This window comes from Porites lutea, chromosome 4, assembly GCF_958299795.1.
Source record: "Porites lutea chromosome 4, jaPorLute2.1, whole genome shotgun sequence".
Classification (NCBI taxonomy): domain Eukaryota; kingdom Metazoa; phylum Cnidaria; class Anthozoa; order Scleractinia; family Poritidae; genus Porites; species Porites lutea.
The window spans coordinates 40,497,489-40,523,333 of record NC_133204.1 but is presented as its reverse complement, the minus strand read 5'-3'; the positions used below and the strand labels follow the sequence as shown (position 1 = coordinate 40,523,333).

General features: G+C 38.5%; 1 protein-coding gene across 2 annotated transcripts; it reads left to right on the top strand.

The window, feature by feature from the left end:
- On the top strand, positions 1-25,845 carry LOC140933580 (alpha-mannosidase 2x-like). Of its 2 annotated transcripts, XM_073383185.1 has the most exons (29): positions 1-187; positions 3,229-3,522; positions 4,166-4,310; positions 5,566-5,737; positions 6,841-6,974; positions 7,945-8,118; positions 8,890-8,975; positions 9,572-9,672; positions 11,266-11,398; positions 11,598-11,642; positions 12,794-12,845; positions 13,007-13,076; positions 13,648-13,728; positions 14,526-14,708; positions 15,553-15,670; positions 15,893-15,960; positions 16,568-16,646; positions 17,214-17,300; positions 17,825-17,955; positions 19,115-19,217; positions 19,886-20,008; positions 20,554-20,604; positions 20,982-21,045; positions 21,649-21,710; positions 22,159-22,233; positions 22,997-23,138; positions 23,824-23,960; positions 24,422-24,715; positions 25,179-25,845. In XM_073383185.1, exons 1-29 carry the CDS (start codon positions 68-70, stop codon positions 25,329-25,331), a joined length of 3,477 nt encoding a protein of 1,158 aa, XP_073239286.1. In that variant the 5' UTR covers positions 1-67; the 3' UTR covers positions 25,332-25,845. The 2 variants fall into 2 exon arrangements, with proteins under 2 accessions (XP_073239286.1, XP_073239287.1); XM_073383186.1 differs by lacking the exon at positions 20,554-20,604.

Genomic DNA, 25,845 nt, shown 5'->3' with positions numbered 1-25,845 from the left:
TAGAATAGACATGTTCCTTTCTCATTCGAAGTCCATAGATTTGTTTTTATAGTTTTTTTAGCTGACCATGAAAAAATGGATAGTTCTTCTTGGTGGGGCTCTATTCTGTGTCCTATTTCTCTCCATGTACTTGGTAGTAGATCAGTTAGGACGGCTTCCCACCTCTCAAGAAATCTTCCAAGCTGAGGTAGGTTGCGAAGGTCTCCAAAAACAATTCTCCATGCAACTTTTACACGACGTGGCTTTCAATTCACCCCCTAAAGCTGTTTATGAGACCTCTTAGCTTAAAGGTATTTATTTAAACGTCCATCGAATAATTATAAGATCTTAATTTACCAAAAGACGGAAAGGGATGAATTGGTGTAAAACGGTTGTAAAAAGCTCTTTTCTTCGTTTGCATACAATGACAATATGAATATCGGTTGAATGAAATCATGTGAGATTTCTGAAGCTTGTTGCCGGTTTTGCTTACTTGTAATGAAATTCTGTTGGCTGCATGGAAAGTGTTTTCTGTCGATCCTTTACTTTATGCGCATTTTTTTAAAATATTGAATAGAAACGTTATCGTTAGCCGGTGTGCATGCAAAGTAAAAAGTGCACACAGATTCCCGCGAATGTTTTTACATCGAATCGCAGAAGAAAGGCGATGTATAAATCTTTATAAATAAAAGGCTTATAGTTTGATAAAAATATAAGCCTAAATATTCTTCTTGCACATTTATTGCTTTGTTTTGCTGAAGCCTGAGAAATATGAGAATACCAAAAAAGTATTGTTTATTTTTGTGTGCGGTTGCAGTGTGTGTTAGATTATAGACGTTTGTTGAAACGTTAGATTGAAAGTTAACGGTAAGCTTATATTTGAAAAAAAAATGACCAGCTGGCTTAAGTCGATAGTTTTAATTTCTTGGAAGTTGCTTACTTGCAATTTTCTAAAGAATGTAAATTTGAAAGGTGGAGTAATTTTTGTGGCGGAGCAAAAGTAGAGGCAATGATTTTTTATTTATGTATATTCATTGATTAATTCACTAAAAGTATGGTAATTTATTAAAGTTAAACCACCTGTTAGGATACAGCTGAGGAAATAAAAAAATGTGGGCGTAGAATCGAAACTTATTTTTCCAAGCTGCAGAGCAGTGTTTCTAGAATGCAAAATTATTATTCACTAATTTTCGAAAGAGAAAATAAGCAAGGCTCACGGAACTAAAATACCGGAAACTGCCGCTTATAAATCTTTGAAAGGGGTGTTGTGAGGGCCTTATATATAACTGGAATAGAATAAGGTGCCTCAAAACAAGCTACAAACGTTTAGTAGTGCTGATCAAAATACATTTTGCATTTACTGGTTTTTAATTAAGGCTCAAATACATGTAACAAATCAAATTCATAGGGCAGTGCTCCAAGCTCAACTTTTTTCAAAGCGACCTAAAATTACAAAATGGTCACCAAACATACAATTTCGGTCGCCAGAAAAAAGGGACACTACATGAACGTTTGAAAGAATCAAAATTGCTGCCCAACCATCGCAATTGAATTTGGAGGTGTCGCGACATCTCGAGGCTTAATACCCAGAAAACCTGGGTGAAATTAGGCAGATTATCAGCAAAACAGAGCATAGAATAAGGATATTTAATACAAATTTCTATCACACTTTAACTTATTAAAAAGATGAGAAACTACTAGAAAACCGCATCTCACAAAATCTCTGGAATTTCTTGGGAATAGCTTGGCATGTGATCGCTGGACATAGGTTGCCAAATTGGCAACTTCCACCGCAATATCAGTCGCCAAAATTTTTTCTACTCGCCATGGCAACCAAAATGGTCGCAGCTTAGAGCACAGTAGGAGGGCTTATAATTGGAGCTAGAAAGGGGAAGGATGTATTTTTATGTTTACAGGTAAAGGACCTTTAACTGGGGGCTGGGCTTTTAGGTGGCAGTATACAGTAGCCAGACAAATTCTCTGGCCCAAGGCCCATAAAAACAGTCCTCAAAATTTTAACCTTGTAGAAGGAAAGGTGGCAGACAAAAATATTATATATTGAAATATACAAGTTTGGTTAAAATGTTTGTTTAGGTCTACATATGAATGTAAGTGGTTTGAGCCTCTGTAACACTAGAGACAGTGGCCTTAGCTTCACCAGTGACAATATTACATGTACCCCTGGACCAGTTTTGCTTGATGAGTATTATTGACTGCATTTTGTTCAAGATTTCTTACACCAAAAATATCCTTCATTTGTCGAGCATTGCCTCACAAGGACCGGGCTCAAAAATCTCAATAGAAAATTAGAAATAATCACAAAGAGGAAAAAATAGCTGTTTCATTTAAGATCCTTTACTCCAGTAGTGTTTTGATCAGAAACGCATTAAAGTTTGCTGAACTCCCCAGGAAAAAGGTGAAATGACGAGGGAAAAACTTAAGAAAATAAAAAAAATAGAAAGCCATGACTTCTGTCTTAGATTTAGAACATAAACATGATGATGAAACATCCTAAAATCATACTCGATTCTAGTACATATGACAATGACACAAAACAAGGGGAGTGGTCACAACATTTGAGACTTTTATTGTACCCCATGTTAAAAAGCTACATTAAAATTAATGCAGCACAGCACCTACAAGGTTAGTATTTTGTTGTGGTTCAATTTTATCCTTGGCTTAATTTTTATTTTCTTTTGTTTTTGAGTATGGTAATGTATGGTATTCAGTTTGAAACAAAAGAAAATTAATAAAAATTGAACCAAGGATAAAACTGAACCACAACACATACACTATGATTGAATTGGAGTGAAGGAATCAAATTTCATCGCAGTTGCTGAGTATAGTTCAAAATATATGATTGTCTTTAGAAAAAAGTCCCGCTGTGACCAGTCTGAACTGTTTTAGGGTCGATTACCAACTGCTTTTCAGGAAAGGAGCCCATTTTCGGCAAGGAACAACACTGGACCCTAGAGAGTGGTTGAAATTGAGATTGGAACTAATGCCCTACTATATGGAGCTTTTGACAAACTACATGGCCCAGGGAGGGGGAAAATTAGCAGTGTTTTTACACAAGGCCAGTGTTAAATTCCTGGCTAAGTCCCGGAGGTAGGGGGGGGGGGGGGGGGGGCGGAGTTTCGAGTGACTGATGCATAAAGTGTTGAAAAAAGCCTATTAGCATTCCCAAAACTCACACACCTAATTTGATTTATTAACTCAGTATATTTTTACCTTTTTATTGTCCTTCAGAGAAAACAAAATGTTGAGGATCCTCTGAGAGTTCTTGAAAGGGATATGAGTAAACTAGAAGGGAACTTGAAAAGAACTGGCAAAATTATGAACAGTATGCAGCGAACTGTAGACAAAATAAAATTCCACGGTGGCAAACCAGGGCACAATAAACAGCGTGAAGAATTGTTAAGGAGGACGTCACCAGGCAAACAAGGTGAATCTCTTGAGAGAAGGCCTGAAGTACAAGGTGGAGATGTTGACAATGGCTGTGTGTTCTCAGCAACAGCATCAGGAAAATCAGCAAATGTGAAGGTAAACTTTTCTTAGAGGGTGGGTGCACCATTTCAATCCTTTTATTCAGATTATGTGCATTTTTTCAGGGCTTAAAAAAAGTATCATCCAGTTGAGTGGGACTAGTAGCTTTTTTTGTTGGGCAAGTAACTTTTAAAACTCAGTCGTCCAATGTTCATGAAATATGCTTATATGCTAAAGCACAAACTGGCACGCAAACAGCAAGCTATTGCAACAACACTTTGTGAAGAACTGCAAGCAGGCAACTGCGTATCTAAGTCACAAGGTGCCCCTGCTAGAGGCATCGGGCCACCCCCACTATAGCTGGGGAAACAGCTGACCAGCATTGCTTCGAGGTTAACTTGGCCTAAATTACATTTAGCCACATTTACATGGGGTATGTTTTTAGCTTATGTTCTCTGGTTTCTAAATTACCTCACCTCACCCTCGCACAAGATTTTTCAGGGTTACAGGGTGTTACGGAAAATTGTATTGTGTAACTAGCGTGACTTTCTAGAAGCTTCGCAAGAGTTCATAGTTTGTTTATTTTAGGACCTTGTGTAAGCGTTTCTAAAGTGGTATATTTTGTAATCTTTCTATAATTAGACAATTTAATTTTTTTTCGAATTGTTATCATATCAGTGTTGTCATCCATTGATTATAGATGTTGGATATGTTTGATGTAATGCCATTTGATAATATTGATGGCGGTGCATGGAAACAAGGCTGGGATGTGAAGTATGATGACAGTGAATTTGATAAAGAACAACTTAATGTATTTGTGGTCCCTCACTCTCACAATGATCCAGGTAAATGCAGTTTTGTCTTGATTCAAAACCAGTGATCAACATTGGTATGACCTTTGATATGAGTTTTATCTGCTGGACTTAACACAGACAAAATTTGCTATTTAATAACTCCAAACTGAAAACTTAAGAGTGTCAAAGTTCAAATTCCAGAATAATACCAAATTTCTTTCTACTGAATCATGAGAAAATATGGTCATATGCCGAAGTACTACTGAAGAGATTTCATTTAAATGGTGACACCACTTAAATGAATTGGATTTGCTCTTCAGACTCAAAAGTAAATGTAAGAACCATGTACCAAATAAATTACATTGTATAGTACCACTAATTGAAAGTACTACTGGAGACAGATTTCCTTTGAATGATTACACCATAGGATTCCAGCCACATGAATCAAAAGTCAGTCTTCAGATCAGCCTTACCAAAATGCAATGCTTGCTGCTACATGTACGTAAGCATTGCTAAAAATGACCATTCTGTGGGGTGTTATAGTTGGCAATAATATTGTCTCAGGCAATGTTTCTCACAACAGTGATTCAAGTCACAAGAACAAATGCAAAGTTTAACAGGCCTTTAGTGATCTCAAGAGCCATGGCATTGGGGTTTTTACTCCCATGGTACTTGTAACCATGTTATCTTGGGCAAGGATTAGAGGACATGTTAAGAACAGCCTCTTCAGGTTGGGGGTTTGATATGGGCCCAATTACCCTTTGTGTAATAAAATAATAGACCTTTTTACCAATACGGCAGCCATATTGAATTAATTCGAATGAAGGAGTATTATAGGATGTCCAGGGGCATGAGCACATTTTGTTTGTATTTTCAAGCGCTTTTTGGGACATGTTTTCTTAAAGTTTTCTTAGAATAAGATTGTAAAGGGAAAAAAAGATCCTTGTGCCATGTTTGGATGTAATAATGATTGCCTTTTTCTACTTTAGTATTAGAAATTATGGTCTTTCACTGTATATTTCTCGAGAAAAAGGTGATCATTATTACATTGAAACACGGCACAGGGATCTTTTTCCCCATTACAATCTTATTCTAAGAAAACTTTAAGAAAAAATGTCCCGAAAAGCGCTCGAAAATACAATCAAAATGTGCTCATGCCCCCTGGGCATCCTATAATACTCCTTAAATCGAATTAATTCAATATGGCTGCTGTATTGGTAAAAAGGTCTATTTGATTGTGGAAATAGACTAAAAATTTTTAAATTTATTAATAAATATTTTTTTTGTCTTTTTTTTCGTGTTCTAGGGTGGATCAAGACACTAGACCAGTATTACACTCAGCAGACAAGACACATTCTAGACAATGTAGTTGATGCCCTAGCAGTAGATAAAAGAAGAAAGTTCATTTGGGCAGAAATATCTTATTTCTCAATGTGGTGGGGAGAAGTTGATGACAAAAGAAAAAAGCTTGCTCTAGAGTAAGAACTTTTTCAATATTGGCATTTCAGTTGAACCTCCATAAAGCAGCCACCCTCCAGGTAGCGGCAAGTGGTTGCTTAACCCTTTAAGCCCCAGTATCCACATACAAATTCTCCAAACTGATCCCTATACATTTCCTTAAAGAATGAGTTGAGAGAATTTGATAACAGATTAAGGGCGAAGGCATTTTCTCTTGTGTGATCATTTTATAAATTCTCATAACTTATCTCTTGACAGTGTATAGATATTGTTTGGAGAAATTTGATCTTGGTCACTATTGGGACTTAAAAGGTTAATGGAGTTTGGCCGCTCAATAGAGTTCTGTTGTAAATTAGCATAATCTTTAGCAGAAACATAGAAGCAAATGCAGGATAGCATTACTGATCCACAATCGGTTGTTTGTCATCTTCTATCTCAGACTGTATTTTCCTTCATCATATTCTTGACATGAAGTCAAACTAAGTGTATCAAGCCCTTGATGGCTGCTTGGTAGAGGTGACATCAATGAGAGAACTCTTGTTGGGATGGCCAAAATGTGGCCACTTAATAGAGGTGTAATTTCCCATTCTTTTTTACAATCATTTTGGGACTTTGATTACTGGCTGCTCAATAGTGGGTAGCTGCATAATGGAGGTTCGACTGATAAGATAGTTTTTGCTGAAAAACCCTCTCCTTTGTGCACACTATTTAAAATTTGACTAATCTGACTGAATAGTTATGATAAAAAGTGAATTTCTCATCATAACGGGAATGGTCTGGCCGGTCAGTTCTGACACATGGAAAGCGCCCTTACATGTAGTCCCTTACCTGGTCTTTGCCCTCTGTGCACCCCCCTTCACATTCCTGCCTCACCCACTATTACTGGGACCATGGCAGAATGGCCAGACCTTTGCAGCATATTTGCCTAGTCGACAAAGAAATTTTCCCCACTAGTGCCAGAAGAAAAACAAGAAGAACAGTGGAGAGAATGTACATGTTGATTTAGTTTGTGTTATATTCATTACCTCTTCACTCCTGAGAAAGGGCCAATCCTCAAACTGACTTATTTGATTAAAAGTTCACTTCTTGATATAACACACTGACTTAACAATTTATTCCTTAGGCAGCTAAGCAATGGTCAACTAGAGATTGTAACTGGTGGGTGGGTCATGAATGACGAGGCCAATACTCATTACTATGCTATGCTGGATCAGTTGATTGAAGGGCATCAGTGGATTGCAAAGAATCTGGGTTCAGGTCAGTTAATTGTTATAATACCTTATTCTTTATGTCCATAAAGGTATCTGAAAGATTTGCCTTAAAAAGGGCCTTTGGTGGATCAATCCAATGACAACTTCTCCTTTTGTGTCACAAACAAACAAGAGGCAATGTGGAGAGAGAATCTATGAATTTATCAGAAGTCAGTGGGACTATTTTCTGGCACCCTTTAGGGTTCCTATACAATTGAGGATCAACCTCATGCCCCTAACACACAGTTTGTGATTTGAATAATAAATGAAACCAGCCACAGTCAAAAAATTTAAAAAAAGGAGTGGCTGCCATACAGTTACATAATTATACATGTATATTGTGCTCATCCTTTTAACAATATCCTCTACATGTAGGTGATAAACTTACTTTTTGTTGTAATTTATTGGTTTAATGAGTTTGTAGATTATTACTATTGCATGAAATAACAATATTATCAAAAGGTACAATCACAGCAATGAGGCCAAAAGTGTGACCTCCTTAAATTAACTCACACTATTTCATGCAGACATAAACCAGTCAGGAGTCAAGGACAGTGTCCAGCAGGCTTCTGATTGGATTAAATCTGTACGAAAGAATGTGAATAAATCAAAAGTGGACAGACTTTTGGGCTCCCTGCTGTAATATGGGTGGGTTGGTATGTTTTAGAGCAGAATTATGGGATTATGCAAAAAAAAATTACAGGATGCTGAAATCAACTAGGCAATCTTCCAGACCTCACCAGTACCTTGTTACATCTCCACTCCCAAAAGTTCAATTGTTTTGGACCAGGTTTACATGCAAATAGCACAAGAAGCTGCCTACAGTGCCCTCTTAATCACTCAAAGAATTGTTCTTAGATTGTAACAGGAAAGGAATTGCCTTTTCTGAGAAATTAAAATACAGTAAAGGGACAATAGGGCTTGTCTGAGGGGTTGTAACTACTTAATGTAATCGTTATTTTTCTATATTTTACCAGGAATAAAGCCTATGTCAGGATGGGCCATTGATCCATTTGGGCACACACCCACAATGGCATACCTTTTGCGACGCATGGGGTTTCACTCCATGTTAATTCAACGAACTCATTATCAAGTCAAGAAACACCTTGCAAAAGATAAAAATCTGGAGTTCATGTGGAGACAAAACTGGGGTAAGTCTTCTGCTCAGAAAGGCTAAGTGTGCAAATATGTTATTTTCTTTCTCTATGGATATGGCTTAATTGTGTTGCCATATTGTATTTTCACACTCCCTTATTTACAATCCTAGGCCATCTTTTTTCATTTGTTTTCATCATTGTTTTGTTTGAGGTTGTTAATGTGTTTGTTCTTGAGCATTGTAGTGCATAGCTGAAGAAAATGTTTCCTTGTCTCAGTTCATTCTGGCATGAGACTACTAGCTACTCAGGCGCAGATCTAAGATAAATACTGACTGATTTCCTAAAAGAATGCTGAAGGGGCATTCTTCCCTAGGAAATTTTTTTGATTTTATCTCTAAAGTCCCCTTTCCAGGGCTTCTGAGTCATTCAGACAGGATATTGGCCAGTTCCATATTTCTTCATGGATGAAGCCTTGCAACTTGGAAAGCTTTTTCTTTGTTAAAAATACATTTATTATACTTTAAAATCTGACTGATTTCTGTAAAACGGTGGAAACCAGTGTGGATCCATGCCTGAGAGTTCTATGCAGAGTTCAAAAAAACTTCTCATGAATTCCAGCATGTCCTTTGGATGAGCAGCTCTCCCATTTTTCTTCCCTGGGGCAACTACTTGCTTGTCTTGTTAATGATTTTGTTGGAGAATGACTTGCCTGGACTATTGTCCATTGGAGTAACCTGCGCAGTGAGAATAATTATATCTACTTGTCCGGGGACTTTTTTCAAGACCTGTTGTGTATTGATTAAAAATTAACGCCTTGAATTTCAGATCATGGATCATCAACCGATATGTTTTGTCACATGATGCCATTTTACAGCTATGACATTCCCCACACTTGTGGTCCTGAACCCAAGGTATGGCAAAATGAAATATCAATGTATGTTTGGAAGGAGATGTCTTGCCCTTTGTTTTAAACTTAACCCTTTCGCTACCATGCCACCCTCTATCTGAAAGCCCATATTCAAAGCAATACAGTAGCTTCAAAATTTATGAGAAATCCTGTGTTGTGTTGATAACATACTCCACTACTTGAGGCTTAACTCACCAGAGGCTTAATGCATTTGACAGCTTCTTGGTCATACGTGACAACCCCAGTTTAGAATGAGTGGGCACTATAAAATACCCTGGTGTTATTTCTAATAAATCTGTCTTGGATAAAGCATGGCTGCTCTATGGAGAAAAATATCTTCTCTCAATTATCATTTATGCATCACACTTGAAAGATCCTGTCAAAATCAATGACTGAATGAATGAATGAATTCAATAAAATAGACAGGCATATTATTGCCCATAATCCAGGCTAACAGTAATGATTTCTTGTGATTTTATTAATTGTTTGGGGCCTTTCACCAATTTTATTATTAGATGGCTTGTATAAACTAAATACAGTTCTGTAGTGGCTCAGTCTCTCTAACAGAATCAATTCAGTGCCTCTTTGCTCTTTCTTTAGATTTGCTGCCAGTTTGATTTCCGCCGCTTGCCTGGTGGTGGTGTTACTTGTCCTTGGAGAATTTCTCCTGTAAGAATTGATGACAACAATGTTGCCCAAAGGTATTTTACAGGTGTCTTTGAAAACTCTGTTCATTCTATTGGTGACTGATGCTCATCGGTAGGAGGGAGTGGGAACTATGTTTTTAACACATTCATGTATTTCCTTGAATAAGCATCCACACTCTACATTACTGGTAAGCACCCTCTCCTCAATAAGGGTCTACTCTGTCAGCTAAAATCTGAGCCTGTTAGACCCAGGCCTTAAGATACAGCCTTAAATTAAGGCCTGGGTCTAATAGGTTTACCTTTGGAAAATCTTTTATTGGCTATAACTCTGGCACAGATTATAGACCTGAATTAAAATGTGGCACACGTAAAGAATTCATCATCCTTAACATTTTAAAGTATAAATATTGTGTTAATAAGTCACATGGTATGTCATGGGACCATTTTGCTATAAATCTAAAATGATTGACAAATTGGTGGCAGGTTTAAGAAAAGAAATCTAGTGATAACATTTTTCTCATTGACGTTAATATCTCTAACACTTCATGTTTGGAATGACCATCCATTACACTTCAACATCGTCAATTTTATAAATGCCTTAATTCAACCTTGAATTCCTTAAAACTTTCATGTTACACTTCACGTACATTCATTTCAAACATAGAACTTTACTAGGTATGTTTATCCTCTATGAGAAAAGCCAATTTATTTATCCAAACAAAGTAAATTCACCACCAACTTGCCAATTTCCTTTGTTTTCAATTTTTGGTCAAGTGACATGTCATGTGACCACAATTAAATGTTAAGGCACAAGAAGACCTCAAGATTTACTTGTAGAGAAAATTTCTTTGTTTTAGGCCTCCTAGCGCAAGATATTGTCATTCAATTGTATGCTTGAAAAACACACCTTTTACCCAGGCCTTAAACCCCTTGAGATAGCGAATAAGTCCCTCCATCCCCTCCCCCCTCACTTTTTTTTAAATGCTAGAGGTAAAAGGAGAATCTTTTTCTACTGGCTTATCTTTTAACCCGCTTACCCTGTAAATTTGGCTGAAAAATCCGTTTTAAAGCTAGTTGAGCCTTGTTCAGTCACAATTTTGGCCAAAAAGTACCAAAATGTGCAAAAACACCGTTTATAAGTTGAGCACTACGCTATTGTTCCTGATGCTTAACATCAGTTTCCCAACATTGGGCATGCATAATGCTTTCTCTCCTTCCACTTCTTTCACTTTTTTTCCTCTTTTTTGGAGGGGGGCATTTACAAGACTTTGTGAGAATTGTCTTGAGGAAAATTGTTAGGATTGTAGGATTATTTTTAGGATGTGTAGTCGGGTAGTATGGATGATGTTGTAGTTTTTCTTCATTTGAAAAGGTAGCCATAATAAGGTTTTTGAAAGAAAAACTTAATAGGAAATAGGCACCCCCAGTCCCCTTGGTCAAGATCACCATCCCATAACTCTTAATTTGTGCTGGAAGCCTCCATTGCATGATCTGAAAATATTACATTCATCTTCTTGGAATACTGTTTCCCCCTGCAGGACTTCTTTCACACAGAGGCACTTGGAAAAGGTTGAAATGTTACCTGGAATATTGTGAAACAAGCTATGCCTTTAAACTTTCTGACGACTTCATTCTGTTTTCTTACAGGTCACGAATGCTACTGGATCAGTACAAGAAGAAGGCACAACTCTACAGGACAAATGTCTTGTTTGTGCCATTGGGAGATGACTTTCGATATGAGACAACATTTGAAATTAATGCTCAGTATGGTAATTATCAGGTATGAGAGCATAATTTTTCAAGTTTGACCGAGTTCACACTCAAAAGCAGGTCATTGTTGTGTTGAGCGGAGAATAGGTTTCCTTTCACCTTAGGGTCTTCTCCTTTTTTGCATGGAAGAAGGAAGGTAGTATTTGATGACTAAATGTAGAGGCTGTGTTATCAGTGCTTAGTATTTTGTGTAATATTCTTCTCCACAGAGACTGATGGATCATATAAATTCTCATCCAGAGCTAAAGGCCAAGGTACCTGTTTTTATCTTACTTCATGATTAATCATCAAATTGTAACCAGCATTCTGATTTTACATGCCAAATAATTTATGGAGTTGAAATACCGTTAAAATATTCATTTAATATTCTTTACAAGTATGTTTTATTTATTCACCATTCATCTCAGTCTATTATCCATGGCAAAGTACACACAGCTACTTCATCGTGGCATCATAAAACCACGTCATCATGAAAGTGTAGGGTTGAACAAAATTTCTAAAAAAATTATGCGAGGTCATTTTTTCAACACCTAGATGTAAGATAAACAGATTAATGAACAACGCCCTGTAAGCTTGCCACAATGAGGAACGAAAGTGTTGAGACACTTCTATACGATGACCCCTTTTTGCATAGTGGACATATCCATCACTTCCCCCTCTGTACCCCCACCCCCTCCTCCTAAAATCAATGTTTTATTTTAAACCCTCAAGTCTGTCTTTTACTGCAAACAACATTTATTTGGGATGGGGGGATTTATGGCATTTAAATAGAATGACACAATTGTCTAAAACAACTGCTTTTATCAACAATTATTGTTGACAAAAGCACTTGTTTTAGACAAGTGTGTCAACTGCTTCTGTCCTTGATTATAGGTACTGCCCAGTTGATTAGTGTATTGTGAAACATACTGCAAGAACTTTCAATCTGTTCATGGGAAACACTACAGGAATAAAATATTTGCTAGTGTCTTGCAGCAGTAGCTTAAGCTCATTTGATAACCAGCTATGGGAGGCTAAGAAAAACTTGATTCAGTACCTTGTCCTTGGGCAAGCAGCTCCTCCATTTTGCTTGCCCGAGGCCACTACTTGTTTGTCTTAGTGAAAAATTTTCTTAGAGGATGACTAGTCTGGACCTTTGTCCATTGGTCGAGTAATAACCTTTAAAAGTTAGTTGCCTGGCAAGAAAGCTACTTGTCCTGGACTACCAGATGGCACTTTTATTGAGCCCTTGTTATGTCTATATCAGGGTTTTAAGAAGCCAGATGGTCGATTAGGGAAAAAACCTGATCATAGACTGACCACCGTATTTTACTCATTTATATTACCATACTAAAAATACATGACCAACTTGATAATAATAATTTTGTTAAAATTCTTGTTAATAGCATATGCTTATTTTTCATAGGTGCAATTTGGGACTCTAAGTGACTATTTCAATGCTCTGTATAAAACCACTGGTATGACTTCAATGTGTACTTGCTCTTACATTAAATTCACGTTTTACATTTTGATTGTGATTAACGTAATGAAATCTAATCTGACCCCTTCTTCCTTTCCATGGCTAAACCCTGAAATTAGTGTTGTAGCTAAGCTAATCAAAACAATTATTTCTTACTAGGTTCTGCGCCTGGAAGTCAACCAAAAGGTTTTCCTGCCCTAAGTGGGGATTTCTACACATACGCTGATAGGTACTGCTATTAATTTGCATACAGTGTGTGCTATTTTTAGATGGACCATGGGGGAATTGAACTGAATCCCCCTTTCAGATCTGGAAGGCAATTATAATTACTCCCTTGGCCAATTTCTGCTGCATTATAACAGTTTTGTTTTTGGTGTGTGAAGCTATCTGTTATGAACAATGCTTTACTTGGGGAAGTGATAGATGATAGCTTTTTAAAGCTTATTTTATATCAGCAGACAATGGAATGGTGTTAGAGGACATGTACAGATGGTTGTAAACTATAAATTAGTACTGAAAACAATGTAGCCTACGTGTAGCCCCCGGGAGAAAATAAATCTCATTTTTGCTTCCGCAGTGGAGCCAGAGGGTGTAACTGCACTCATTCTAAAAGGAATGATCCCTCCCTTGTTCATCAAAAAGTCTTTTTTGCCCCCTTCTCTCTGTATAGATAATTGACTGCTTGCCTATGTTTGAATAGAATGCTTGATTTAAAATTGTACAGTATTGTTTTCATGACTTTTAATGTGTATTACCTAAAGTATGTCACAAGGGCATTAAATACATGACCTTTTTCACAGGGATGATCATTATTGGAGTGGTTACTACACCTCAAGACCATTTTACAAAAGTATGGACAGAGTTCTGGAGTCACACCACAGGTATTAATGCCTTCTCACTAGTCTTCTTAATTCAATGAATAAATTATGTTGCATTTGATTATCACCATTATCACACAGTAAGATCTTGTAATAATTGAAAAGTAAGAAAATTAGCGTTTTAGGTGATGTATTTTCTTTCTGTTTTTCTTGTTTTACTGGGTCATTAATTTGTGCACCAGCAAGGTGTTTTTGTACCATGTGACCATTTATTTAATTAAACAGGACTATTCTTGTCAAGCCTGAATTTCTTTTAGGTGTCTTTGACATTAATTTGTAATTTGAATACATAAATGTGGGGGCTCTTCCAACACTCGCACATTTACCCTAAATTCTCTATTAAACCCCCCCTTCTCTAATAGGCCCTCCCTTTTCAAGGTAAGAAAGTTAATAAGCCCCTCTCTCTTTTCAGCCCCCCTCCCATCCCCCTTATTTTTCTGTCTCACTGTATTAACTGTATTAATCAATCTCGGCTGTAAAACCTCGTCTGGATTGATCCAGGATGGTTTATTCATGTGGCGGAAGTTCGGATTTGTTTTTTTTCCTCGGCTGCATAACCTCCAACTTCTTGTACTTGAGCTTTTCCACTTTGCATTCTTGTCCTTTATGGAGAACTGGGTCCATCGTCTAAATTGCTGATTTAAATAAGCCCCCCCCCCCCCCCCACCCCCTCTCAAATGTGTTTGAAATAAATAAGCGCCTGGAGGGCTTGATACAGAATTTGTGGTAAATCCGTCCTGCTTGGTATTTTGTAGACTATCAATGGATTTGTTAACTTGCTTTTTGTGTCTGTTTTGAAGAGCTGCAGAAATAATGTTCTCGTTGGCTGAATCACATGCTCGTCACTATGGCAGTTCAAGCTTTTCTGTTGAGAAACTGTATGGCCTCCTGACGAATGCTCGCCAGAATCTGGGCTTGTTTCAGCATCACGATGGCATCACTGGAACAGCTAAAGACTTTGTGGTTATTGATTATGCAACAAGGTCTGTGCTAATGTCTAGAGAGAGATTTTGGTTTTACATAGTGGTAGATGTAATGAAAAGTAAAAACAGAGTTATCAGTCGTTGACTCGGAATATTGATTGCAATATTTTAGCTCATTTTGACCGCAGTGAGGAGTGATTTGCGCCAATCACTGGTGATCATTGTGATACTAAAGTCACTAAAGAAGTAGACAACAATTGTCCATAGTCTATACTCTGTCTTATACCATAATAATGTTTTGAAAATGTTCAAAACTCTCAGTGCTGTTTTTGATGGCCATTTCCCTTGACGTTTCTCAGAAAATTGGGCGTGCAAGAAAGAGAAAGAGAAATTATTGTGCAACCATCGTGTCATTTCCGTGGTCTCTACTGTTATCGACCATAGCTCTTGGCCAAATCGCACAGTTATTGTAAAATATGTTTACTTATCACTCTGTCCCAACCTCATCACCTGCAGAAGACTACATGTAGCAATAATTGTGATCTGTATTCAGGGTTCGCACGCACCTTGAAAGTTCTTGATAGTCCTTGAATTTTAAAATAAAAATTCAAGGCCTTGAAAGTCCTTGAAAATTGCAGTCGGTACTAGAAAGTCCTTGAATTTTGGTGTTAACTTTATCCAACCCAGATTCTCAAGTGCCTAAAAGGAACAAACAGAGAAAGACCTTCAGGATAAAATTGCTCATGTTTTGGAAGAACTAAAATAGATATAGACTCAAGGCTCTTTTTTGCACTGAGAGGAGTCTTTGGAAAGCGGAAAAGTCCTTATGAATTTTATGTTCAAAAAAGTGTATGAAACCTGTATATTCATCTGTTACAATTTACACTGAAATTACAATCAACAGAATGTTACGCTCTTTGAATGACATGCAGCGAGTGATACAGGACTCCTCCCATTTCCTGTTAACATCTGACAAGTCGCACTACAAGTTACCAGACCAATATGCACCTCCTCTAAAGTTTGTATGTACACTTTCTTTCCTGTGTTAAAACATTTTGATATTGATAAACGTTAGTATGAGATTAGGAAAGCTCTTTAGTCAAAAAGGCAACACAAAATTATCCGAGGGCGAGGCTGCCTGCTGTTGTAGGCAATTTGACCATCATGCAATAAAATTATTAAAAGAGAGTATTGAAGTTATGTCTATGAACATGAACTCATTATTTTCCTCCCCTTTCATGTAGGAGGAAAGCAGATTAGGTCATGATTCATTACCCACAAAAGAAGTCATAGCAGTCTCTGACACTCCAAGGTAACTTGAAAATATTTTAATCACTTGTTGCTGATTTCAGGGATAGAAAGATTTAGTAAAGTTACATGTTTAAGCAAAGGCGTTTTTGAGGGACACACGTCAAGCAGAAGTCGACTTGTTGCAATACTCGGCAGTGGTTTCGCTTAAATCTTTGGGCAAGTCATCTCAAAAAGAGCAGAGACACTAAGCATTACTAATTTGGCAGCGTAGAGATATATTGAAAAGGGAAAACGCCTCACGTTGCTTAAACTCGCTATTAACACCCTGTAAGACGATAAGTCATCGAGAATTTGGAGAAACAAGCCTCTGCTCTTGGTGAATTGGTTTGAATTCCAAGGTTTTGATGTCTAAACTGATGAAACAGGATGAATTTGGCTCTTACAGTCAGCTATCCGCTAGGGCCATGGATTACCTGTAAACCAGCTGATTGAGCTAAAACCCCACGTTAAATAAAATATCGTATCTTATCGTATTAGTAAGAAATTTTAAATTCAATTTCATTTTTTTTTGTGGGCGGGGGAGGGGGGGGGGAATAAACAAGGTGCATTATGGTCTATGTGAAAGTGGCGAATGGGCAATTAACCTTAGGAAAAATTATATTTCACAGGGCAATAGTGTTTTACAATTCCTTGACGACAGCAAGAGAACAGATCGTCAGCCTCCACGTCTCCGATCCAGCAGTAATGGTATGAATAGTTAAAAGTTATGAATTTTAATGAACACGTTTACATTAGTGAATCGAATGAAAGAAACAATTGCCAAAAATATTGTAAACATGGAAAGCAAAGATTTTTGTTACGTCAAACAAGAAGTGGAGAATTTAGAGGGAGTAAAGGTGGCGCAGTTTTCCACCGCGGTCAAGTGTCTGATGAATTTTCTGTATTCTTTTATTGGGCTTTAAGTGGAAGCATGGGGAAGCATTTTTAAAATAATAAGTTTATGTAACTTTCTTCCAATTTATATGTAAGTAATAAACTTCAAACGCTTCATGCCTGTGCAAATTTATGTTTACAAAAGGGTGCGAAAGTTTCTTGAGTTCATTTTCCAAACACTTAGAAGTTATAAAATGTTTAGTAAATTAACAGCGTGTTTAAAATATACATAACTTTGAACAGTGAGAGTATCAACCCTAGTTTTGAAGTACTTTGCTTAACTTTGATGATAATAATGGTAATGGTATTGATGATGATGATGACGATAATGATGTTGTGCTTCGCAAATGCTTTTTCGATTTGTTTTTGGCATTTTGTCAGGTGAGCGATAGTGATGGAAAGGAAGTTCCAAGTCAAGTAAACGTGTGGTGGGATCACAGGAACAGAATATCAACTGCCAAATATGAGGTAAGTATTGTAATTCCTCAGCCAAAGTTCAGTAACGCACTTCAGGGTGTTAGTACATGGTGAAGAGGCGGTGATTAGCTCTTTGATAGCATACAGGCAAGCTCTCTGTTTAATTCTCGCTGGAGAGCGGCCAGGCTTAGTTCTTTCTTAAACAGTGTATGGCATCATTAGGAACCAATTCTTTATACAGGGTTTATGTAGTGGATTCTCCGAATTAGGATGGAACGTTAATATTATAGAAATAGGATTAGGATCTTGCCTTGCTAGGTTAGTCAGCTCTTTTTGCACATCCTTGATGTGTTTTGGAATTAAATTGCTCATTGAGGAATAGTATTCTACTAGTAGTTTTGTTTGCGATTTTGGAAGAACAAGCTATAAAGAGAAAATTAGCTTTCAGTTAGCAGTCAAAGCAAAAGCTGTGGTCTATTTGGTGGTAAACGCAGAATTCTTAGGAGCAGTCATATTATAACACTTAAAAATTGACTTGTTCACTAATAGCGTTGTTGGTTTTGCTTTATTGTCAGGTCGTGTTTGTAGCCAAAGTTTCACCGCTGGCTTTGACCACATATTTTGTGTCATCAGGACTGGGGTCAAAACTGAACGAACGTTCTGCTATCACTGCATATAACGCACCTGAAACGTCACAAAACTTAGGGTAAGACGTTGTGATGGAATATTGGACCTTTTTTGCTTGTAGGTTTCATTTTCCCAATGGGCCATTTGCACGATCGCGTCATTTTACTTCTACGACCAGAATCCTTTCCGTTTTCCCTTTCATTTTCAAATTTGGTAATCCCAGCGAGGTTCAAATGACAAAAGCTCTAATTTGCACAAGAAAGCAAAACCCTGAAGGATTCTGGTAGTAGCAGTAGAATGGCGTCATCATGCAAATCGCCTATTCAGACCACGTGATGTTCTCAAGGGAATTGGCCTTTTTTTTTCAGTTAGTCATACACGCATATGCAGGTGGAAGGCGCGAGATTTGAAAGAAACTGTTCTCCGGGGTAACATTATGTTGTCTGCAATGGGAAAACACAACATGCGAGCTAAAAAGGTCCATTGCTTTACAAATCCAAACCCTCTCGGCGCAAACTTCCCAAATCAAATCAATACTTGATTGCGTTCGACATAGGAGAGCGCATTTCTAATCTGGTACTAGTGGGTTTTGTTGGGGTTTATTTGTGTCAAGGCAAATTTTTGATTTCGTAGACAGTCTTTCGACCTGCCCCTCTCCTAGGAGGAGCTGTAACGTTGTTGCTGTCCACAAGGTTTTCTCTTTTGTCTCGTTTTCACGTACCAACGAGCGCGTTTCTCTAGCGAAAACGTTCTCAGTATGTTGAGCAAAATATAAGTAACACAAATCACACAATAGCCTGGTAATAAGTAGGGCAATGACCACAAACTGGAATAAGACGTTCACATGCCACGCCCGAGTCGTACTGACACACTACCTTGAACGGTTTCAGCGCGATTTTTGGGTTCACATTTTTATGACTCATCCTGTGAGTGGACCGTTTGTCCTCGAGCCTCGTACACTGTTACAAATTTGTTGAACAGTCGAACCTCCACTAACGCCCACCTCTCTACAACGGCTACTTTTTTGGCAGACAGTCCATACATTGACTTTCGTTTAAACCTCCCTACAACGGTCATCTCTCCATGACGGCCACTTTCTTCTGTCCCCAAGGTGGCCGTTGTGAAGAGGTTCTGCGTTCAACTATAATGGTTTTGTTTCAGTTGATCGGTGTTTTTGTAATATATGTGTGTGTGTTGAAAGTTCGCGGTGAAGCAGTATTTTTGTTTTCCTTTTTTAGGGAAGGATTTAAATTTGATGCGAAAGAAGCTGGACGAGAAAATATTGTTTTAGAAAATGTGTTCATGAAAGTTGAATTTGACAGTGTCAGAGGCCTTCTTAAGGTAAACCTTTACAGCACTGTGCACACTTTGTATGGCTTCACTTAACACCCGGCTTTTTTTGCAAAATGTTAAATATGATGTGTATGCATTGAATGTTTGTCTTGAGTCTCGTTCATTCTCACAACATTTTGAAGTCAAACAGCCTCAACATCGCCCCACAACAGATGTGAGAAAAGAGAGATTCAGAATGACGTTTTATAGGGTAAACAGCCCACGTGATATTCAAGTTGACGGTTTCTCGAATTGGTAAATGAGCAGTGAAGAACTGTTCAAAAGAATGATAGAATTTTCTACGTGGTTTTCATTACCATCGTTATCATCTTGTCAATTATTAATTCAAAAACGTATTTCCTGTCGAAATTGCTTAGTGTACGGTGACGTATTTCTTATTAAAATTGGTGAGTGCACGGTGACGTATTTCCTGTTGAAATTGTCAAGTGTACGGTTCAACTCCTCACTTTAGAACTCGTGGGAGAATGGGTACAAGCTTTGGGTGCAGTGATTTCTGGGATTGTTTGGGTGGACGAGCGTTAGTTATGATTGGTCAGTGGTATTCAAGGCAAGCATTAACCAATCACAATTAACGTTTGTCCACCCAAATGATCCCAGAAATCGTTGCGCCCCGCATTTACATGTTTTGTCGATCTAAGGTTAAATTTTCGTTTCAGAGCGTAACGCATAAGGACGATGGAAGTATGACAGAAGTGGCTATTGATTTTGCCACTTACGGCACAAAACCTTCTGGAGATAGGAGTGGTGCTTACCTGTTCCTACCAGATGGTCCTGCCGAGGTCAGTGCTTTTTGGTCTGTTGCCGGGCAGTGCAGAGAGTCACATGAAAATGAGTTAAATTTGCGCTGAATTGAATGGATACTTATTATCATGTATGAAAGGGTGGGATTTACATTTCCAAGTAGTGTGAAGCGCCATCTCCAAGCCTCATCAATTTCGTTGTGTCTGCTTATAGAAAAAAATGCTTTTTATTTGAGTGTCAATGTATTTAGCACGAAAGTACCAATTAGGGACACTATTTTTACGTCTCCATCTGGAGACGGGACCGCCATTTTACGTGGTCATCCGAGCCACGCGAAGGAGTAGCTGTTTGCCGGGCAAAGGAAGTATTGTCATTTCTAAGTCAGGGAATCGAACCCACGACCTCCCGCTGAGCAGTCAAGCGCTCTACCGATTGAGCTAATCTTGGGTCTATCGGTCAGTGGTCAGTGATAAGTAAGCGTTGGACTGCCATTCTCGATTGAAATCCTCTGTACAAGTGCAGCACTTATTCTTCCTTGTGGACGATTATTTGTTCCTTCATGTTGTGACTGATTAATTTGCAGGCTCACGGCCTAGGGGAGCAACCATCGATTTACGTAAGCAGAGGAAAACTGGTAAGTGACTGGTAACAAGGACAAGGATCGAGTCTTAAAAAAACTCGAAAAAAAAAAGAAAGACAACGTTTAAGTAGAACAAAAAATGCTAACACCAAAATTGATGCAAGATTTTTTTTTATGGTAGCGAATGTAAAGTGATCCATATGGAATGGGGTTTGACTTTTACACGCACTTTCTACAACGAAATGCTTATTTTTTCGTGAAAGTTTCTCCTTAAAGATTGATTGATTTGTATCTAAAGAAACGTGCCACGTGTTGCTTCTTTGTGAGGTGAAAGCGAAAATGACATTTTTAACAACGGTGTGTAAAAAAGAATTTAAAAGCTGACTCTGTGTGTTATAGCTCTTAAAAAAATTTAAATCTTCTCTTCTCAGATGCAGGAAGTTCGAGTCGCCCTTCCCAATGTCGTTCATGTCGTCAGAATGTATTCCATATCCGGTGAGTGGTTTGTATTTATTTACACAATTGGTCACAAAGTTAATGGAGCAGGCACTGATCGTGGATAACGTGGATGTTTCCTTGGGAGGCGCGTTACATGCGAGTGTTCGCCGACCCAACTCAGGCAACAAAGGAAGAGTTGAAGTACGTGCGTGCATGAAGATTTTTTTCATTAGGGCAAATTATAGAGGAATTAATTTGTTAATCACCGACAGTAAGGAAAATACAAAAAGGCCCTTTGCAGCCGGTCAGAGAAGCAAAGAAAACGCACTGGGACAAGACTCGCATCATTTAAAATAGACTGAATTACCATTTAAATGATGCGCTCTTTGTGTTGTTCCATTGTGTTCCTTGCTTTCCAGCAAGCCAGGCCTTTTTATACCACGTGACTGACCAGCTGCACGGGTCCCACTGCTTGTAGCCGGTGAAAAGCGCGGGAAATCTCATGCAAGTGGCTAAAAAGTTGGTTTTTGTTCTGATTGGCCGAGATCAGGCGCACAATTGCACTTTAGCCAATCACGAAGCGTAGTATTGTAATTCAACCAATTGAAAATTAATCTAAAAGCGAAAATTGACAAGTGTCTTGTTGATGGTACACTGCAGGTCCCGAAGGACGAACTTTGGATATCCAAAACAAAGTGGACATCAGGAATTTCGTGAACAAGGTAAGACAGCGCTTATTAGTTGTTGTAGGGATTTAGCTGCTTACCGACGTGTGTGTGTGTGATAGTTGTTGTCATGAAATCTGGCGCTCTAGTTAAAATGCAACTTCTATGTACTCTCGTGACTGCGTTTTCAGTTTGTTTGTAGATCTATCGTGGTGTGCATTTAGAGTATCTTCTTGGTCTCACAAACCAGTCAGCAAAACCTACTGACCTGAAAATTGGATTTTTGACCTTTTAATGACGTTCAGTTCGTTCTCTGTTGCTTGTACTTCGAACGCACTCATAGACGGAGCGGAGCTTCCATTTTCGCAGGAGAAAGCGCTCTAAAATGCAGCTCAAAATAAACCGGTTCATGACCTAGTATGAACGCCTCTTGCTACGGTTATGCCGGGCTCCTGATATCAAGCAAACTTAAGCGCTGTAAATTAACATACATCTTTTTCTGCAGGAGTTAGTTATGAGAGTAAAGAGCAACATACTGAACACTAACAGAGACTTTTACACCGACTTGAATGGATTTCAGGTTTGTTGGAAATAATATTTAAAGTATATAGATAAGGACTTCTTTTCAAATTGCTGAAGTTTCGAAAGTTAAGCTACCCAACAAGTTTTCGAATATGCTGTTTTTATTTGTTTGTTGTGCGCACGTTATGAGAGTAAGGATGTCATACAGCAGGCGCTGTTTCCATTAGCAGGCTGCAAGCTCAGATAATTAGAGCTGAGGTCTTATAAGCTGCATGTTTTGAGGTCAAATCTCATTTGAGCCACTGATTTTTTGGAAAGAAATTCGTGGTTTTTAAACCGTTTGAGCTCTGTAGTGCGTAAGGGAAGGATGTTAGGACGGTTTGAAAATTTCAAAATTAACGAGAATTTGTATGGAAAACCACTCAACCGTGACTGGGTGGCAAGGGGTGTACGTTTTTCCTATACATTCGGCGACGTTGCAATCGCAGTTTTGGTCGGGAAATGATCTCGCGCTGCTCCCTGTTCTAGGCGTTCAGATAGTGGGGAGCGGTGTGAAATAAAAAGGAGCGCGAAAAACTAAAAACGAGGGAGGGGGAGAGGAGAGAGAGGGAGCGCCCGTTGTACCGCACCGCCCTCCCCAAGCGATGGCATCAGTGCAGTGCTGTTGCTCGAAACGTTGCACAGAATGTGGCGCGTAATGCTTCGTTGTGTGGCTACTGAGATTTTACAAGTTTAGTAATTATTCAGATTGTTACACATGAAAGTATAGACTTACTCCAGTTTTCTTACACCTGTCTTTACGTTTTCTTTGTCTTTTTTAGATGCAAAAGCGTAAAACGATGGATAAAATACCCATCCAGGCCAATTTTTACCCTCTTCCATCCATGGCTTTCCTTCAGGACAAGTCAACTCGTTTGACACTTGTTTCGGCTCAATCCAATGGAGTGGCTGGTCTTCATCAAGGTAACTGCCGGAGTAAATCTCGCTTTTAATCCTTGGGATTGGGTTTTCGGAGGGGAAGCAGATGTGGAATCTGTAAGCGGCATAGAAAACGGTCTCGAAACAAGTTGTTCATGACAAGTACTTTACTTCATTACAAGAAAAAAATTGGAAAACTCTTAAGGGGTAAAAAATCAAGATATAAGTAGGTACATCTAGATGTTCCCATAAAGCGAGGGAGGAGGAGGTTGGGGGGAGCTTATAACCTTAAAAAAAAAAGCCCTTTCTGTTTTCAAGTAGATGAGCTTATAACCAGGAGTGTTTGTGAGCGGGGGCTTATAACTTGGTTTTAAGTTATTGATTGGAAATGTCTCGGATATACATTTTGTGATAAAATTCACAACGTTTCGACCTCTCCGAGGTCATTTTCAAAAGTAGTTTAAAAATAGGGTATGGATTTCAGGGTCTTGAGTCTTAAAGGGCGTGGAGGTTGGTGATGAGCGGTCTACATTTGTGGTGTCAACAATTTTTTTCCAAAAACTCTTGATTCCATGTTTGAAAATTGGACCGATCAGGGTTATAAAATAATGTCACTTGTCTTAAGAAATGAATGGTTTTTGTCTTTTCTCATGCGTCCTTGTGCTCTTTGACAAGTGGAAAGCATGCTTACCAAGAAAGCAGTAATACAACAGCAATTTCGTCTTTACAGGTGAATTTCAAGTTGTTCTTGATCGTCGTTTGTACCAGGATGACAACAGAGGCCTGGGTCAGGGAGTGACAGATAACAAGGTCACTCCAGCTAACTTTAGACTTGTGGTGGAACGATTTAAGACTCCAAATGAACCTGTAAGTACAGCTGCTCATCAGACGATTCGCAACGACGATTTTTAGCGCAACACGGCGTTGCAACATTGTTTCGACATTGTTTCGAATAGTTAAAACATTGTTCCAACATTGTAACGCTGTGTTGCGCTAAAACTCGTCGTTGCGAATTGTCCCGTGCATGTAACATCACCGTTAAGCATCAACGACGGCGACAGCTTCGAAAACGACTTTTAAAAAGTGAAGTCGTGCTACTTCAAACTTTATTCCGCTTATTCCACAGCTCGTTCAATTCGTCAAATGTTGGCAATTGTTTTCTGGAATTGAACTCTAAAGGACTGTATTGAAGTTCAGGAAAAGAAAAAGAAAGTCATTGTCTTGTGTTCACGCTCTAATTAGTTTCGTAAGGTCCCTATTGAAGCGCGCTCATGGTTAGAAATGGAAAATGTTACAATGTACGTTCTTTAAATTCTTTTGTCTCACAGAATGGTAGTCCAGTAGCGTACCCCTCCCTCCTTGGGCACCGAATGTTACATCATTTAAACCATCCGCTGTTTACACTGTTCGCTGCTTCTGAATCCTCCGACTCCGAAAATCTGCTGTCAGATTTCAACGGTCTACAGACGGAGCTACCTAATGATATCTTCATGGTCACTTTGCGTTCGGTAGCGGATAAACAGCGGCCTCGTCCCAGTGGCGAGGCTCTGTTAGTGCTTCATCGAGAAGGATATGATTGTAATTTTCAGTGCAAGTGTCTAGCAAAAACAAGCGCAGGACAGGTAAGTAAATAATTAGAGAACTTTAGATTCTAAGACTAGGACGACTATGAGAAGTGAAGCGAAATTCTTCTTGTGGAGTATTTGCACGAAATATTTTCGTGTGACGGTACAAATGAAATATTTTTAGACCTTGACAGCGTTCTTAATTGAAAAAATTGCGACCAACAGAGAATGAAATAAAACAAGTTCGTCGTCTGTCAAACGTCAGACGAAATCGTCTTTTCTTCAGACTTCTAAAGATGTGAGAGGCATGGCACGTCTAGTGTTAGGAAATGGGGTGTTTTGGACTGTGTTTGCAAACGCAAGGGACGACTTGAATCCTTGTTGAATATGACCCATTGAAATGAAAGAGCAAATTGCTTTTGTGTTTACAAGAGAGATTTGGGGAAAGGGTATCTTGATTTTACTGAGTTTGAAACGTATTGTTTCCTTAGAAGACTTTTTGGTGTTTCTTACTCGGCAGGTCCAGTTAAACCACTTGTTCAAGAACCTGTCCATCGACAGACTCCAGTCCACCTCCCTGACAATGTTGCACGAGTACCAGGAACTGGATCCCAGCTCTCCGCTAAAAGTAGACCCTATGGAATTGTACTCTTACAAAATGAGGCTGAAGTGAAAGTGGAGTTTCCTAGTAACGTTATGAATGTTTCGTGGTACATGAGCAACTCAAGGGATGCATTCGTCCCCAGTTAAAACCGTGGTTTACTGGCGGGCAAGGTTTAAGTGAAAGAAAGGCTGGAACAAGTTTTTAACTATTTTCTCGTCAGTAGCAGAGGCAGATTCTAGATTTTGTACCGTAGTCCGTAGATATAGCACACTTAGCTAAACAGACTATAAAAATAACGCAGCGTTACACCAATTTTTCATAATAGCAAATAATAATAAATAAAGCTAACGAAGGAAAAGCAAAAACGACAAGGAGAAGGGAAAAAGCAGTAACAATGACTACAACCACAACAAAAAAGAAGGACAAGAAGACAGTGTAAAAAAATTGTATATTAAAATTTGTTTAGCCACAGACTACTTAGGAGTTCTTGTGAACTCTTTGAAACGTGTCCGTGCGTTCCAGATCGAATTGGAATTTGGAAGTGTTGTTTTCAGCGGTGAAAAACGCAACCGGGGAGAGAACT